The following is a 14,721-nucleotide window of genomic DNA, read 5'->3' on the forward strand; positions in this document are numbered from 1 at the left end:
TGTTGTCGTTGGAATTGTTTGTAACGTGTTAGTTTCAGCCTAGGAGCTATCATATCAAGATTTAACGATTATCATCAACATTTTATTATTAGCATGACAATGAGAATTGTTTGAGGAGTAAGACGTTTAGAATGTAAGTGGTAGTAGAGATGGTGATGGGTCACTATTTGTGAGATCCCAAATCGATTGGAGAGGGAAATGAGTGCCTGCGAGGACACTAGGCCCTGAAGAGGGTGGATTGTGAGATCCCACAGAGCGGACCATTTTTTAAAAGTGTGTGGAAACCTCTCCCTAGCGTATGTGTTTTAAAAACCTTGAGGGGAAACCCGAAAGAGAAAACAGGATAATATCTACTAGCAGTGGGCTTAGGTTGTACACTCTTGCTATGATGTATGCATTGACGGAGTTTGGTCGGGTGAGATGATCATTTGTAGTATCAAAGTACACGTTTGTTATGTCACAATTGCACTCTTGTGGCAGCGAGATAGTGATTGTGCAACACCTGTTCTAACCTGGCGAACAAGTCAGCTGTACGAAAGTCGGACTTTGCGGACAAGCTTGAGGTATGATCGAGTCTTGAGTCACGTTTGAAAGAAATGTTTTTATAGAACGTGAGCGGGGAAATGCAATGAAAACAATTTGAAAGAAATCAATGTTATAAGCTAAAATTGAATAAGCAACCACCACGACTTTGATAGCATATAACCCAAGACATGAAAAATTGACAACTAATCTCATCCCCTTCTATTACACTTTAGGGCATTGTAGTCTTGGTAGGTGTAGATGTAATTATGGTGATCGATTAGACGCCGTATTGATACAACAAGAATAGTAAAGATCTATCTAACATGAAAGTAAGTAAAAAGGGTTTGGAATGAACATGCGGCCATGAACAACATGTCTAGGACTAGCATGTCTAGGACATCCGACATGCAGCCACAAACAACACGCATTGAATAAACATGACCACGACACTTTACACATCTTTTTGTAATACCCCATCTTTGCTTACATCCATCAATCACTTCTCGAGGGTGTTCTTCATGTTGCTTCTTAGTGTTAGAATACAACAATATAACGTTTATAAACCCATCACAAATGAGATTAGAAAATTCTCGAGACCAAGTTCATGATATCCATTGAAACTACGAGCATAGGAGAGTCCACGAGACATCGCAATAAAATCATAACAATCATACCTTAATCAATGGTATCTTGATTGTAAGCCTATTTTTGAGAAAACAAAGTATTTGACTATACTAGCCATCAAGTTCCGTGCTCTTCGGGAGGTCTATACTATGCGTACCGAGGTTACAATCTAGCAAACTACTAGAGGATTGTTTGAATATTTGTAGCTTAGTGACACATTTGACTTACTACTCACGACATAGACATTGGTTGCGTGTTTGAAATGTCATATAACTTTGTTTGTTTTGAAGACAAGGATCCCATTTTTTTGGCTTTTAATGCTTTATTAGTTTTATTGCAAATTGATGAGAACTAAAATGTCAAACCATTTTCTTATGCTACACTTCTAAAATAAATAAATAAGACAATTGTATAAAATTATGAAATTAAATAAAAATAAAATAATTACATGTATGTATTTTTATAAAAAAATTAACAATAAATTTAAATTGTTCGGTTCAACTCAATCTAGCTTTTGGGAGCCCATTCACTAACCCAAATCATAAATTTTCATTTATTTGAATCAACCCGATCCAAATAAGTTCATAATCCAACTCAATTCATATGGATTGGGTTGGGCAAAATATACTCGAAGTACCCTTTAAAAATAACTTTAGAATGGAAATGCATGCAAACAAAGAAAACCTAACACCACTCGTTACTCATGCTTAGGGTTTAGGGTTTAGGGTCCAAAAATGTTTTTCCTTTTATACACAACTGATCGGATCTAAGTAGAGAATAGTCATACTAAACCTGGATGGAAGCTTGGATCATCTTTGTTTTATTTATAATTAAACAAAAATTCAAAGTTTAAACAACCCTACTTTTGAGATAAAGTTAGAGAAAGTTCGAGTAGATATTTAATCTTCTCACTCTAGCTTCTCACGAACCCACTCTAGTTAGGAGGGGGTAGTGCACCCATTTCTGGCGTCGTAGGTCTTCTGGGCGACAAATCTCTTATCTGGGGTGAACTACTTTTCTGCTCTTAGACTTTGGTAGTTTACTCTACTTAAACAGTATGTAATTGGTATCTTGGGTCAAAGCGCTACCTTGTAAAACTCTTGCTCTAATGAGAACAACGTGGTGTGTGCTAACTTGCTCTCATTATCCATGGGAGGTTAGCTGGTGAACCCTACCCATAGGACTATCTAGTCATCAAAGGTTGGGAGAGCACCCCCGTGCTTGCTAGCTATTAAGACTGCCTTCATAACTCTACGTCCCCTCTCAGGATGGATATGTTGTGCAAGATAATTCAACTAAACTATTGGTCACACAACCCTAACTGGCCTAGGCTCGACTCAATGGTACTGGTACTAGAGTAGAAAGGGAAGTAGAAGCATGGATGATACTGTACCAACTGTTAACGACTTGGAGGCTACCTTTTTCTTGCTAAGTTGCTAGAATATTTCTGCTCTTTGACCATACCATACGTAGTGAATGACCACTAACCTGAATTGAGGTGTGTGCTAACCTGCTCTCATCATCCATGGATGGTTTAGCTGGAAAATCCTTCTACAGGACCATAAAGTCACTAAAGCTTGGAGGGAAACACTCCTATGTGCCGGCTAGCTACTGGGTCAACCTACGTGGTCCCATGCACCCCTCTAGGAACGAGTTTATAGCCTAGAGGCCTTGTTCAGGAGACAATGAGCCATTTTCACATGGTTTGGGCACCTAGTCGTCTTGACACAGGTCCCCTATTCGGCATGTGTCTACTTCGATGGTATGATTACCTGAGTACAAATCACAATGGAGCGAGTACTGGAGTGGATAGGTAGCAGAGACTTTGATGACACCATCACACTACTATCAGCCTGAAGAACTACCTTGGTTGTCCTTGGTTGCTGGGGAGGTCTTCTAGGTTCTTAGGGGCTTCTAGGCGGTTTAAATCTCATCTCTCGTTTCAAGAATGCTTGTGGTTAGCTCCTCACGGCTAATCCAAGTCTCTAGGTACACTCAAATCTAGACCTCTGATAGCCGCTCACGATCCTGGGGTGCAGGGTCTACTGGGAACGTTTTGACGTAAGTCAACGTGTATACCGCACTAGCTGTACCACCCTAATATTAAATGAGTTCTCTCATGCATGCTTTGCTAGAGAGATATACCTATCGATCACCGAAGTATGTAATCCATAATTTAAACTTCTCCTTGGTCATATCTAGGAGCTGAGAAGGTTTATTGGATTCCTAGGGTAGCTAGGTAGCTTAAGCGGGCTTCTGGCGTCAGGTTGCTCTATTCTGACTCCTTGAGTCTTTCTTAATCTAGGAGCACTAGGGTCTAGACCCTCTGACTTATCACTCACGATCCTAAGGTGCACAGTCTATCATCTTGACTGTAACGCCCCTAATTTTCAAACCTAATTAGTGACGTCACCCATACATACATAATTCATTACGCGGAAGCTCATCATAAATAACCTTGGAGAACACAACAAAGTCTTTCATAAAGATTCAAAAATCCAAAATAAACCTATCTCCGAAAATAAAACCTTCAGTCACTGAATTCAAAATAAATCTAAATAAAACAATGTTTTATGCTTAACTTAAAACAGTCAAATAGACGTAAACTACTAAAAATGTCCCTCGTTCACTTCCATGGTATCTTCAGCTCCACTGTCAACCGTACATTGGCGTCTTGCCTTTACTTGAAAAATGTAGGTAGCACGTGGCTGGAGTATTTTATGAAATACTCTGTAAGTCACCCCACTGCTGAGAGGTTAGAAATGCAAACACATGCAACATATGGGCGGGATCTAACTTTTCGTAAACTTTACATGGCCTTGGGTGCTTTTCTATTCCAGGTAGGGGTTGAATGTGTGGTACTCCTTCACACACGGCCCATGTACGCACACATGGACCCACCAGGCGGACTCGTATATGTACCCCCTAGGCCTGGCTTGGTCGGGAACAACGTATTACATATCGTCGGACACCACAGAACAGAAAAGGACCCGCATGATATCATGACAAACATAAATATCGTATTTCATTCTTTCGTAACATAAAGGGGAAGTATCCCTATGCAAGTGACATACATATATGCATGAGGTCCCTTAACATACCTATCATGGCAATTACATGAGCATTGCTAACATCACATATACGTTTCTTACATTACATGACATATCACATAACTCACATTACGTGACATATTACATAACATGGAAATACATTCCAGTTCCATAAGCATTTCATGGCATGGCTCGATAATACTACGTATATCCATGGCATCGATCAACATTTTCATGGCATTTTACTAGTAGATCAACTATCTTTTCATAGCATAAACAGTCAACAGTCAACATCATCCATAACTTTTCATAGCGTAAACAGTCAACAGTCAACATAATCCATAACTTTTCATAGCGTCAACAGTCAACATAATCCATAACTTTTCACAGCGTAAACATTCAACATAATCCTTAACTTTTCATAGCGTCAACAGTCAACATAATCCATAACTTTTCATAGCGTAAACAGTCACATAATCCATACATCATATAGTCATCTCACATAAAATATGGTGCATGCAGGGGCTACAGGGCACGCACCATCATACAACACGTAGTAACCTAACTCCAACAGTAAGACCACTTACCTCGATGGTCTTGGTCGAAGTCACTCACAACAAGCTAATTCCAACGGTTAATTACGTCCTATAATAACCACATAAAAATTTATGAACCATTCATAATATACCCTAGCTAAATCTCATGCTATTTATCCAAATAAACTCCCAGCACAATCTGTCTTTGACGATTAGAAACCATACTGACCTCAGATAGAAAAACTAAGGGCAGAAATGGCTTTAGAAGGGCTGAAAGCCTTGGAATCGATATATTATAGTGATATTAAGCCGATAAGCTGAGCTGCCGAGTTGACCAAATAAGCCGCCAAGCTGAGCTGCGGGAGTTGATGGAGCCTAGCCACCGTACGCGTGCGGAGCCGCCAGGTTCTTTGGACGTGCGTCTGTGGAGTTGGGCCGCCGATGGAAACACGGTACGTATTCGTCCGTGGGCTGGTTCAGAGGCACCCGACCCGATTCCAACCCACGTCTTCCTTACCCGCTAGAAAGCGAAACCCTAATTTCTGCCTCCCCGCTTCCGATGACGCGCTGACTCCTTCACCTATTCTGACGCCTTTCCGTCACCAACGACCCACGACGTAACTTCTTGCTTTTGTCGGTCATGCAGCGTCTTCGACACAAGCACGACGATTCCGATGTCTATATCTTACTTCTACTCGAATCCTTTTTCCGAAATAGCAACCCTAGTGTTCCGAGAGAAAAGTTTGGAGAGAAAATTCTTTTCAAGGGATGTAAAAGGTTGGGCATAGAAATATAAAAATAATCTCAAAACATTTCCCAATAAGGCATTCTAGGGTTTTAGAATAAGGAAACTTACAGAAATAAGAATGTTTCTATTAGGCATTAAATGTCTAACCGAAAATTCCGCGATTTCGAAGGAGATTTCATGTGACCATTTAATTATTTATTTTATTTTATTTTCAAAAACTCGAATCGTTACACTGACCTAGGTCATCGTCTAGCAAACCTAGCTCTATGCAGATAAACATGCTCCACAGGGAGAACGCACAGTCAAACACCTAGAACTAAGACATATTATATCATGCACACAAACAAGCAAACAAGATTAATGGGTAAATAACATCTATTAATCACCTAGAGCACATATCGCAATATCTGATCTCCTTTTTAACACAATGGGAAGCATATCAAACAACATTCACCATAGATCTCATCAAAGGGGTAGTTTGGTAATTTCATACGTCATGCATAACATCCTGATTCATATTGTCCAACCCTATTTTAGTCATGCATATTCTCTTTCTACCTTAGCATAATACATAAAACAACATGTTTCTTTGAAATCTCAACCCAAAGACATACGTTAATTTTACCATAGCATACATATAGTACATACTTATCCAAAAATATCATTCCGAAGTCCTTAAGATTCGGTTTCTAACCACCTAAAGTAAGAAATACTCGCATGCTAGTACGTCCTAGCGATCCCTACCAGTATTACTTGTCTAAAGTCTGTGTGGTTACTTACTTGGATGACACGTGCCTTCCCGTGCTAGCTTTTCTGCTTGTTAGGAGTTATAAATTTCTAAAATCTCTCTCTCACGTGTTGTTACGTGTGCATTTGATTCCTCCGTTCAAAATTTCCATATTTCCAAACCTTTTTTTTTTTTTTTTTTTTTGACAAATTTGCGTGTAAACTCGAATTGAATTTTCAAGTTTCAACCTCCTTCCTCTAATGGTAGATCGAATTGGGGAGCTATGTTTGAGGCATCTTCTGATGGTGTTAATATAACACATGCGGAAGCAATTTGGATCTTAGGCACTTTTAGAACATCAATTATAGTAAATAACTAGCATGTTCATAAGTATTAAAACTTAATGAGTTTAGATACTAACCTTTTGTAGTTCAAACTCCTTTTTCCTCATGAACCGGTTTCGAACCACCACTAGTGTCTTCTCCACTATCCTCCGGCCTTAGAACGGGATTGTGGAATCCGATGAGTGACTAAACTTGGGAGGGATTTTGTATATGTGAAGAGAGTGTTTGTGAGAGGTTTTTCTCAAGGTTTTTCACCAAGAAGAAGAAGGCCTTCTATGTACCATGATCACTCTATTTAAAGAGTCATGTTTGCATGTTCATGCAAATTTGAGATCACCAAATTTTGACACTTAAAATTCCACTCAAATGTTTAGGATTATGTGGCAAGCATGCATGTTTTAGTTAACCAAATTTTGACACTCAAATTTCCACTCAAACTTGCGGGGTTTATTTGGCAAGGATGAAGTTTGGTTAAACCAAATTTTGACATCTCAAAATTCCACTAACATGGATTTTTCCATTAAATGAAGTCAACATTTTGACTTTCTTCATTTTAATTCAACAATTAATTTGAATAATTAATTTCAAATTAAAGTAATATTAAATTATTAATTAAACTATTTAATTAATATTTAATATTAACTCAATTTTGACATATATTTGATTAAAATATTTAAATCTTATTTAAATATCTCAAATTCTCTTTTTTTTTTTTAATTCGTAAATAAAACAAAAATGTGGTTAAATATATCGTATATATGTAGCGCATATTTCCTAATTTGAATTCGAACACTTCGAACTCACTCGTCACACTGTTCTATGGTTTAGCCCGATATGAGCTAGCAGAGAGACCTAATGGACCTATAGATCATGGGATCCAACGATCCAAGATTAACCGGTTAAACTCATTAACCTTGTTAACCAACATTCGTTAACTACTAGGACACTCCACTATAGCCTAGTAGTTGCACTCCCCTCACTATAGATATATTTCTATCCATTTGATATAACCATGATTAGTAAGTCAATTCTTCACAGGTTGTTCGTAACTAGAGCTGGGTCAATTTACCGTTTTACCCCTAAAGTTACTTCTTGTTCCTTATGTCTCACTGATCCTCTAATGAACAATTGGTTTGTGGTCCAACCAGTAAACTTAATCCCTCTCAGGCCAATGAGAGGGTGGGGCCCCTTGTTCAAGACCTGGAGTCAGTGCTTAAGGGAACTACCTCTCTTCTATCCCTAAAAGTGGGTAGGAGTGAATTTCATCTTGCACCCTACGTCCCCAACCATTCACCCAGTCTTACCCCTGAAATGGGAGGCCTATTGAGTCGGCGAACTAGAGCCACTCTCACCCATGCAAATCTAAGGATAATTCCGAATAAACAGGAGTTCATGGTTAGCTCAGGATTAAAACCGAGTTACCTAGGTTATCGAATGAAAAGAAAATCAGTCTCAACAGTAAACGACATTATAAAGTGAGAGTGGTTTTCTTCATGGTCCGATCTTATGCAATACTCATTGCATAGGACGCCCCCACTCACATGTCTCCACATGTACAATTTAGTAATCACATTGTTTATATCATATACAAAAGTGGGCCGTATCTATAGTGTCCCCAGAATATGGTACTCAGCCTTATCCTTATACTATAGATTATTTTGACTATATATACTTGAACTTGATCCACTCTTATGTCTCTACATATAGTTCAAGTAATCATACTATAGCCAGAGTGTTCTTAGTTTATTGGACTTAGATTAATGATCGTAAAGTTCACTTTATTCAATAACAATCTTTACTGAATAAACAACAATAATAACTTTATTGAAAATAGAATACATTTTTGTTTACAAACGATGAGTTTTAGGACATAAAACCCAACATCTTCAACATTCGATTCCTTTACCAAACTTGTGGGTAATCTTATTTAGAAGGTGTAAAAAATGAGTTTGAAAGAAAATGGTGGACTATGGCTCTCATATTTGTAAGAAATCCGAGAGTAAGTAACCCAAAATTTGAGTAGGAAAATGGTGGACTGTGACTCACGGTCGATTCTTGCTCCAAATGAAAGCCCCTACCATTGAAACCCTCGGAATCATCGTGAATTTGAGGTTGAGTTTTATGAATATTTCGCTGGAAACATCTTCTCTGATCAATGGACAACCGGTCTCCATTTTAAATTCTAGGCATTAGATTTGATGAGCCGTCTCCTCTAGAACATACTCAGATTTGATGAAGATTCAACGCTGAAAAATGAAGATACATTATATTTTCTACCGGATGCTCACTCTACGGTTCTGATTTTTGATCCGTGACATTTTTATAATTCTTTGAAGTTCAAAGGTATTTTGATACTTTCCCATTTTTCGAATATTTTTTAAAAAAATTCAAAATTTTTCTAAATATTCTTTACCATTGCTAATCATTTTTTCATTTGACCATCTTGATATTTCTTATAGATAAAGGAATTAAAAATTTGAGAAATTCCTTCGAAATTGTAAAAATGACACTTTTACCCTTTCGGCTTACTTTTTCCTTTCCAATCCTTTTCCAATGGCCCTAAATCCATATGAAACTTTATTGGGCGGCAATAATGCTACCTTCTTAACGTCCTTATGTGCCTTTTCTTTAGGCTCCTTTTCGGGTATTACATACTTACTTGGATGAAGCGTGCCTTTTTCGAACTTACTTTTCCACTTGTTGGAAGCTCCAAAATCAGAACAAAAAACAGTCGAACATAACAAAATAAAGATTACACACGTAGGAGAACATCCACGCGCACAACTCACGAGCAACGATGCACTTCTAAAGAAGAAATCATGCTCCAATTGTACCACGTGTCGTGCACCAATTGGTTATTTCAGGTCTAAGGGCATGTGTTGGATTAGTTTTTCCTCAAATTTTCCTATGCTGACCATGGCACACACAAAGTCAAGTTGGGTCAGATGCAAAGTGGTTCGGACGCAGGTGTGGAACTCAGATCAAGTCGAGTGGTTTGGGTCACTCGATAGCGTTACGACGCATTGTGCCTCTTGTTGTGAGAAACGTGTCACCTCCGATACCATATGCATTCACCAACCCTCCGCAAGACACGTATCGTCTTCTCTCCATCTTGTACAATTGTTTTCAAAATTTTTCAAACAAAACTCAAATCACTTACCATTTCTTGAAAAAAACGCTCGAAACTACTCTTTCCAATTCGATTCAACTCCAAATTTCTTCACGAAAAAACGTGCGATCATCATATTGAAATCTCGACTCTCAGAGTCTCGATAAAAATATTGAAATGAACGAGAGTCGATGATGGTTAGATGTCACGTGCTCCCACCAAAATATCACACAATCAAATTTGTAGGAAGAAAAACATTATCATGTCAATTAAAAATATCCACATGCGTTGAACATTGAAAGAACAATAGAGAAAGGTGGGAGTTCGTCTTTTTGTTGCCTCCTCCTATTTTCTCTCTCCTCGCTCTTCAAAACAAAAGGAAGAGAGAGAAAGAGAGTCATCAGCTCCGCGTCGGCGTTTGCCTCTCTGTCATTCCATTTTTTATTTTCCGTTTCTTCCCCTTTTCTTCACTTTCAATCCAAATCCAAACGCTAAAAAACCCCCCCATCAATTCCCAGACCCCAACACCAACTACAGGTACTCTCTCTATCTCTCTCTCTTGTTCTTCAATTTGATTTAGAGTTTCCAATCTGTTCATTTCTGGTACCAATTTCTTATATTCAGTTCGTTTGTAACTTTCTTTATTCGGTCAATTTCTGCTGAGTTTTCGCCGCTTGATTCTTTGATTTGTTTCAAAACGCGTATTGATGTGTGTTTTTTTTTTTTTTTTTTTTTTTTTTTTTTTTTTTTTTTTGTTTCGGTTCACGCTGATTTGGGGATTTGTTTTTATAATCCTTTTTTCTTGGATGTTTCTTATCGTGTTCTGATTTTGATTTCTCTTGCTTTTTTAATCGAAGCCTTGGAGTCTCAATAGGGATTTGCTAGTGACAACAATAATCCATCTCATCAATTTTAAATTCTCAAAGTGAATCACCTTTCACTAGTTTAAATCTTTTTAGTATCAGTTTCTGGAATATCTTGAGGATGATAAATAATAATAATGAAGTGATTTTCATCCAAAAAGTTTTTGTTTACCCAATTCAATGGCAGGTGAATTTCTTCAATTACATCAAGTTGTTTAGAAAGCCGTTAATCGTTTCTATGCAACCTTTTAAATCCTTGTTATTATGAACTGCTTGTTAGCTAGCTAGATGGAGTATATTGGACGAGTTTATTATTGTTAATAAATAACACTTCCATGACACTCTTAATGAAACTGTGGCATGATTGTGCAGGCTTATGCCCCTCCTCTTGGCTACCTATTATTACATCCGGATAACAGAAGTACTGAGGGTAATCAATATTGAAGGAAGAAAGTGAGAATGCGCAAGTGGTTTTGTTGTCTTTTTCAAGTTGAAGATCCTAATGAAACAAATGAAAATGAGCAATTGAAAAGCCCCAATAATTTTGGAGATGGTTAGTGTTCTTAGCTACTTTGTGAACACTTTGATCTTCTATATACTTTCTTCCACGCGAACATTTTCAAATTAATGAACCTCTTGAGTAGACACATTGCTCTAAGGATAATGTTTCTTCTGCACATACATGACCGTTTATTTATACAGTATTCAGCACCGTGCTGGTCGAAACTATTGGACTTCTCTGGTTGTTGGTCTGAATATTTGGATTTAGGAGGAACACATTGATCTGTAAAAGTCTTCTCATAAATTTTTATTTGTTCAAAGAAAATTTTTGTATCTTGTTTTTTAAAAAAGTCTACCCCCAGATGGCCTACCCAACTGGAATAGATCGACAGTTTCTATTTGGTTCATAAAGAAATTTATTCTGCTTACCCACTCTGTAGATTGGTGCAAAAGTTTGTTCATGTTCATACCAGTTTCTGGGCATGAATCAAGGGTTCTGTTGCAGTCAACACATGTTAGCAACTCTTTTAGCATTAGACTAGGAGACGTTATGTAACAGCCCAAGCTCACCGCTAGTAGATATTGTCTTCTTTGGGCTTTCCCTTTCAGGCTTCACCTCAAGGTTTTTAAAACGCGTCTGCTAGGGAGAAGTTTTCACTCTTATAAAGAATGTTTCGTTTCTCTCTCCAACCAATGTGAGATCTCACACCTTATCCAAGCGCACAACTCAGTGCTCCTTAGTGAGGTTATAACATATACATTTTTTCTTTGTTTTTCCCCTATGTCTTAGTGAGGTCTATAATTTTTTTTTTTGTCTCAACTTCCTAGTTCCTATATATATTTCTCTGTCTTTTGTTTCCCAATTGACTCAACATATTTACTCTTTTATGTATATCTTTTGAAATTTTATTGCTAATTCACTCAATTGGGCACGTTTTAGAACAATAGTGTACGTCCTGTTCATTTTTCTTCTCTCACCCATTTCCTGAATATGCTTGTTCCGCTGAAGCTGTACCATATTTGATGCATTTAGGTCGCCCAAAGGCCTCAAAAGCGCCAGCTCCTGTTGTAGATGGAACAGAAAAGGCAGCACCAACAATTGAAGTGCCTGCACTCTCCCCGGATGAACTGAAAGAAAAAACTGATAATTTTGGGTCCAAAGCATTGATTGGAGAAGGTTCTTATGGTAGAGTTTACTATGCGACCTTGACTAATGGGAAAAATGTGGCTGTAAAAAAGCTCGATGTTTCGTCTGAGCCTGACAGTAACGTTGAGTTTTTGACTCAGGTTTGTCAATTATTTTTTTGAACATTTTATCCATAGTGAATATCCTGTTTGATATCACTATCTAATATATGGTGTTTCAATATCCTTTGACTGCCAGGTTTCTACAGTATCAAGATTGAAACATGAAAATCTCGTGGAATTGCTTGGATATTGTGTCGAAGGAAATCTTCGTGTATTGGCATATGAATATGCAACCATGGGATCTTTGCATGATGTGTTACATGGTATCCCATCCTCTTAACTTATCTATATGGATATGTTACTTATAACTGATTGAAGATCAGGCAACTGATATAAGTCCCTCTCATGATTGAAGGAAGGAAGGGAGTACAAGGAGCACAACCTGGTCCAGTGCTCGACTGGTTGCAGCGAGTGAGAATTGCAGTTGATGCGGCCAAAGGGCTAGAATATTTGCATGAGAAGGTCCAACCGGCTATTATACACCGGGATATCAGGTCCAGCAATGTGCTTCTTTTCGAGGATTTTAAAGCTAAGGTAGCTGATTTTAACCTCTCCAATCAAGCCCCTGATATGGCAGCCCGTCTTCATTCAACTCGAGTTTTGGGAACTTTTGGATACCATGCTCCTGAGTAACGTTTCTAAAACTCTCTTCTCTTGTTCTTGGTTGATTGTATGAAGACCTCTAAATAGATGGTTCGGGAAACTTTTGTGCTTTTGAGAATCTTGTTCAATAGCATTTTTATCACTATTCTTGACAAATAAAATTTCAAGCAATGTCTTAATCTTGTGTGCTCAATTTTTCATTGATGCAAACCCTTTATTATTAACCTAACCAGAAACCTAAAGAAATGATAATGGATTGTCTTTCTGCAGATATGCAATGACTGGACAGCTAACACAAAAGAGCGATGTATACAGCTTTGGCGTAGTTCTACTTGAGCTTTTGACTGGTAGGAAACCTGTTGATCACACGATGCCCCGCGGACAACAAAGTTTAGTCACCTGGGTGAGTTTTGTATATTCCCTGTTAATTGTTTCTCATTCGTATCCTCTCAGTGTGCTTGAAAAGTCTTTCAAGAACTGTTCCGAGGCACCCTTCTCAAAACGAGGAGGCAAGTAAGGTGCCCTTGCAAAGGCTAGCCCTCCACGTCAGCTCTGAAAAGGCTGTTATGCTTTAGACGCACTGGAAAAACATTATCTGCCCTCCTGTCCAATTAGTGACAGTTGTTGTATTCAAAATATAGCTTGACGTATTTGATTCCTTTAGGCTACTCCGAGGCTAAGCGAGGACAAAGTGAAGCAATGTGTAGATCCAAGACTGAAGGGAGAATACCCTCCTAAAGGAGTTGCAAAGGTACTCATTGGAACAAAAAGTATATAAGCTTGGAGTTTGTTCAGCTGATTAACGAATCCACTTTTCTTGTTTGGTGATGCAGTTAGCAGCTGTAGCTGCATTGTGTGTGCAGTATGAATCCGAATTTCGACCAAATATGAGCATCGTCGTGAAAGCCCTCCAGCCACTTTTGAAACCCCCCGCACCTACCGGTCCACCTGCCCCAGAGTCTTGATGGAAATGCACATGGTTGGTTTCGTCTCGAAGTTTGAATTCTTGCGAATGCTTCAAATAGTTTCTCTCTTATATGCAGCGAAATTTGACTGGATAACTTCATGCATACCCCTTTTATTTCATTGTGTAAATGGCGAGTTCGGATGTGGAGAATTGTGGTACCGGGTTTCGAGCCTCGGGAGGTCTTAAGAAGAGTGATGATTGCTGGATGTGTGAAGTATCTGTTTCTGAATAATAATGGAATTCCCTCCATTTACACTTTCTTCTGTCTTCTCAAAACTGCAGAGTGCAGATTCACACGAGGCTTATAAGGTCTTTTCTTTTCTCTTGTTATATTTTGTTCTTCAACTCTGATCTAAACAGAAACTTGCTTTATGGATTTAGCTTTATATCGAAATGAACTTGAGTCCTATGGGGATTGAATTGAATGTGTATGTAAGGAAAATTTTGTGTGTAGTTACAATTTCTAAAATGTGTATGAGTATGTATATTTTTAAGGAGTTATTTCAGGTGTTGAAATGTTTCAAGAAGCAAAGTAATTGTAGGTAGTATTGCTTTAAGAATCATTAACTACGGACGTCGTGCCCACCCTTCTCTATTTCGAGGGATTCTTTATATTTAGGATTCTTAGCTTTTCTGACTCGTAATAGATGGCTAGGAACAAGAAGAGGCTCAGTAGTCTTTGTCGTTGCAGGTCCTTCTTTCTCCTTCCGTTGAGTCGGTTCTTTTTGTTTTATACTGCAACACGAAATCATGAAGAAACTGAAATAACTCAAAAAGAGAGTGGTGCTTAGGCATTGAGAGCGTCTGTTGTCTTTGTAGAGGAAGAGTAGGATTTTGAACTGGCCCCCTTTGCATGACCTAGAAAGAAAAATAAGT

The 14,721-nt window shown here is 38.2% G+C and overlaps 1 protein-coding gene across 2 annotated transcripts; it reads left to right on the top strand.

The window, feature by feature from the left end:
- The first annotated feature begins 10,012 nt into the window (after positions 1 to 10,012).
- LOC111807220 (protein CYTOSOLIC ABA RECEPTOR KINASE 5) lies at positions 10,013 to 14,298 on the top strand. Of its 2 annotated transcripts, none has more exons than XM_087129019.1 (9): positions 10,013 to 10,200; positions 10,899 to 11,079; positions 12,061 to 12,314; positions 12,412 to 12,538; positions 12,631 to 12,904; positions 13,149 to 13,281; positions 13,543 to 13,629; positions 13,712 to 13,857; positions 13,904 to 14,298. In XM_087129019.1, exons 2-8 carry the CDS (start codon positions 10,986 to 10,988, stop codon positions 13,841 to 13,843), a joined length of 1,101 nt encoding a protein of 366 aa, XP_086985145.1. In that variant the 5' UTR covers positions 10,013 to 10,200; positions 10,899 to 10,985; the 3' UTR covers positions 13,844 to 13,857; positions 13,904 to 14,298. The 2 variants fall into 2 exon arrangements, with proteins under 2 accessions (XP_086985145.1, XP_086985146.1); XM_087129020.1 differs by having other exon boundaries at positions 13,922 to 14,298.
- Positions 14,299 to 14,721: the final 423 nt, after the last annotated feature.

This window comes from Cucurbita pepo, chromosome 12 (assembly GCF_057944985.1).
Source record: "Cucurbita pepo subsp. pepo isolate OVF chromosome 12, ASM5794498v1, whole genome shotgun sequence".
Classification (NCBI taxonomy): domain Eukaryota; kingdom Viridiplantae; phylum Streptophyta; class Magnoliopsida; order Cucurbitales; family Cucurbitaceae; genus Cucurbita; species Cucurbita pepo.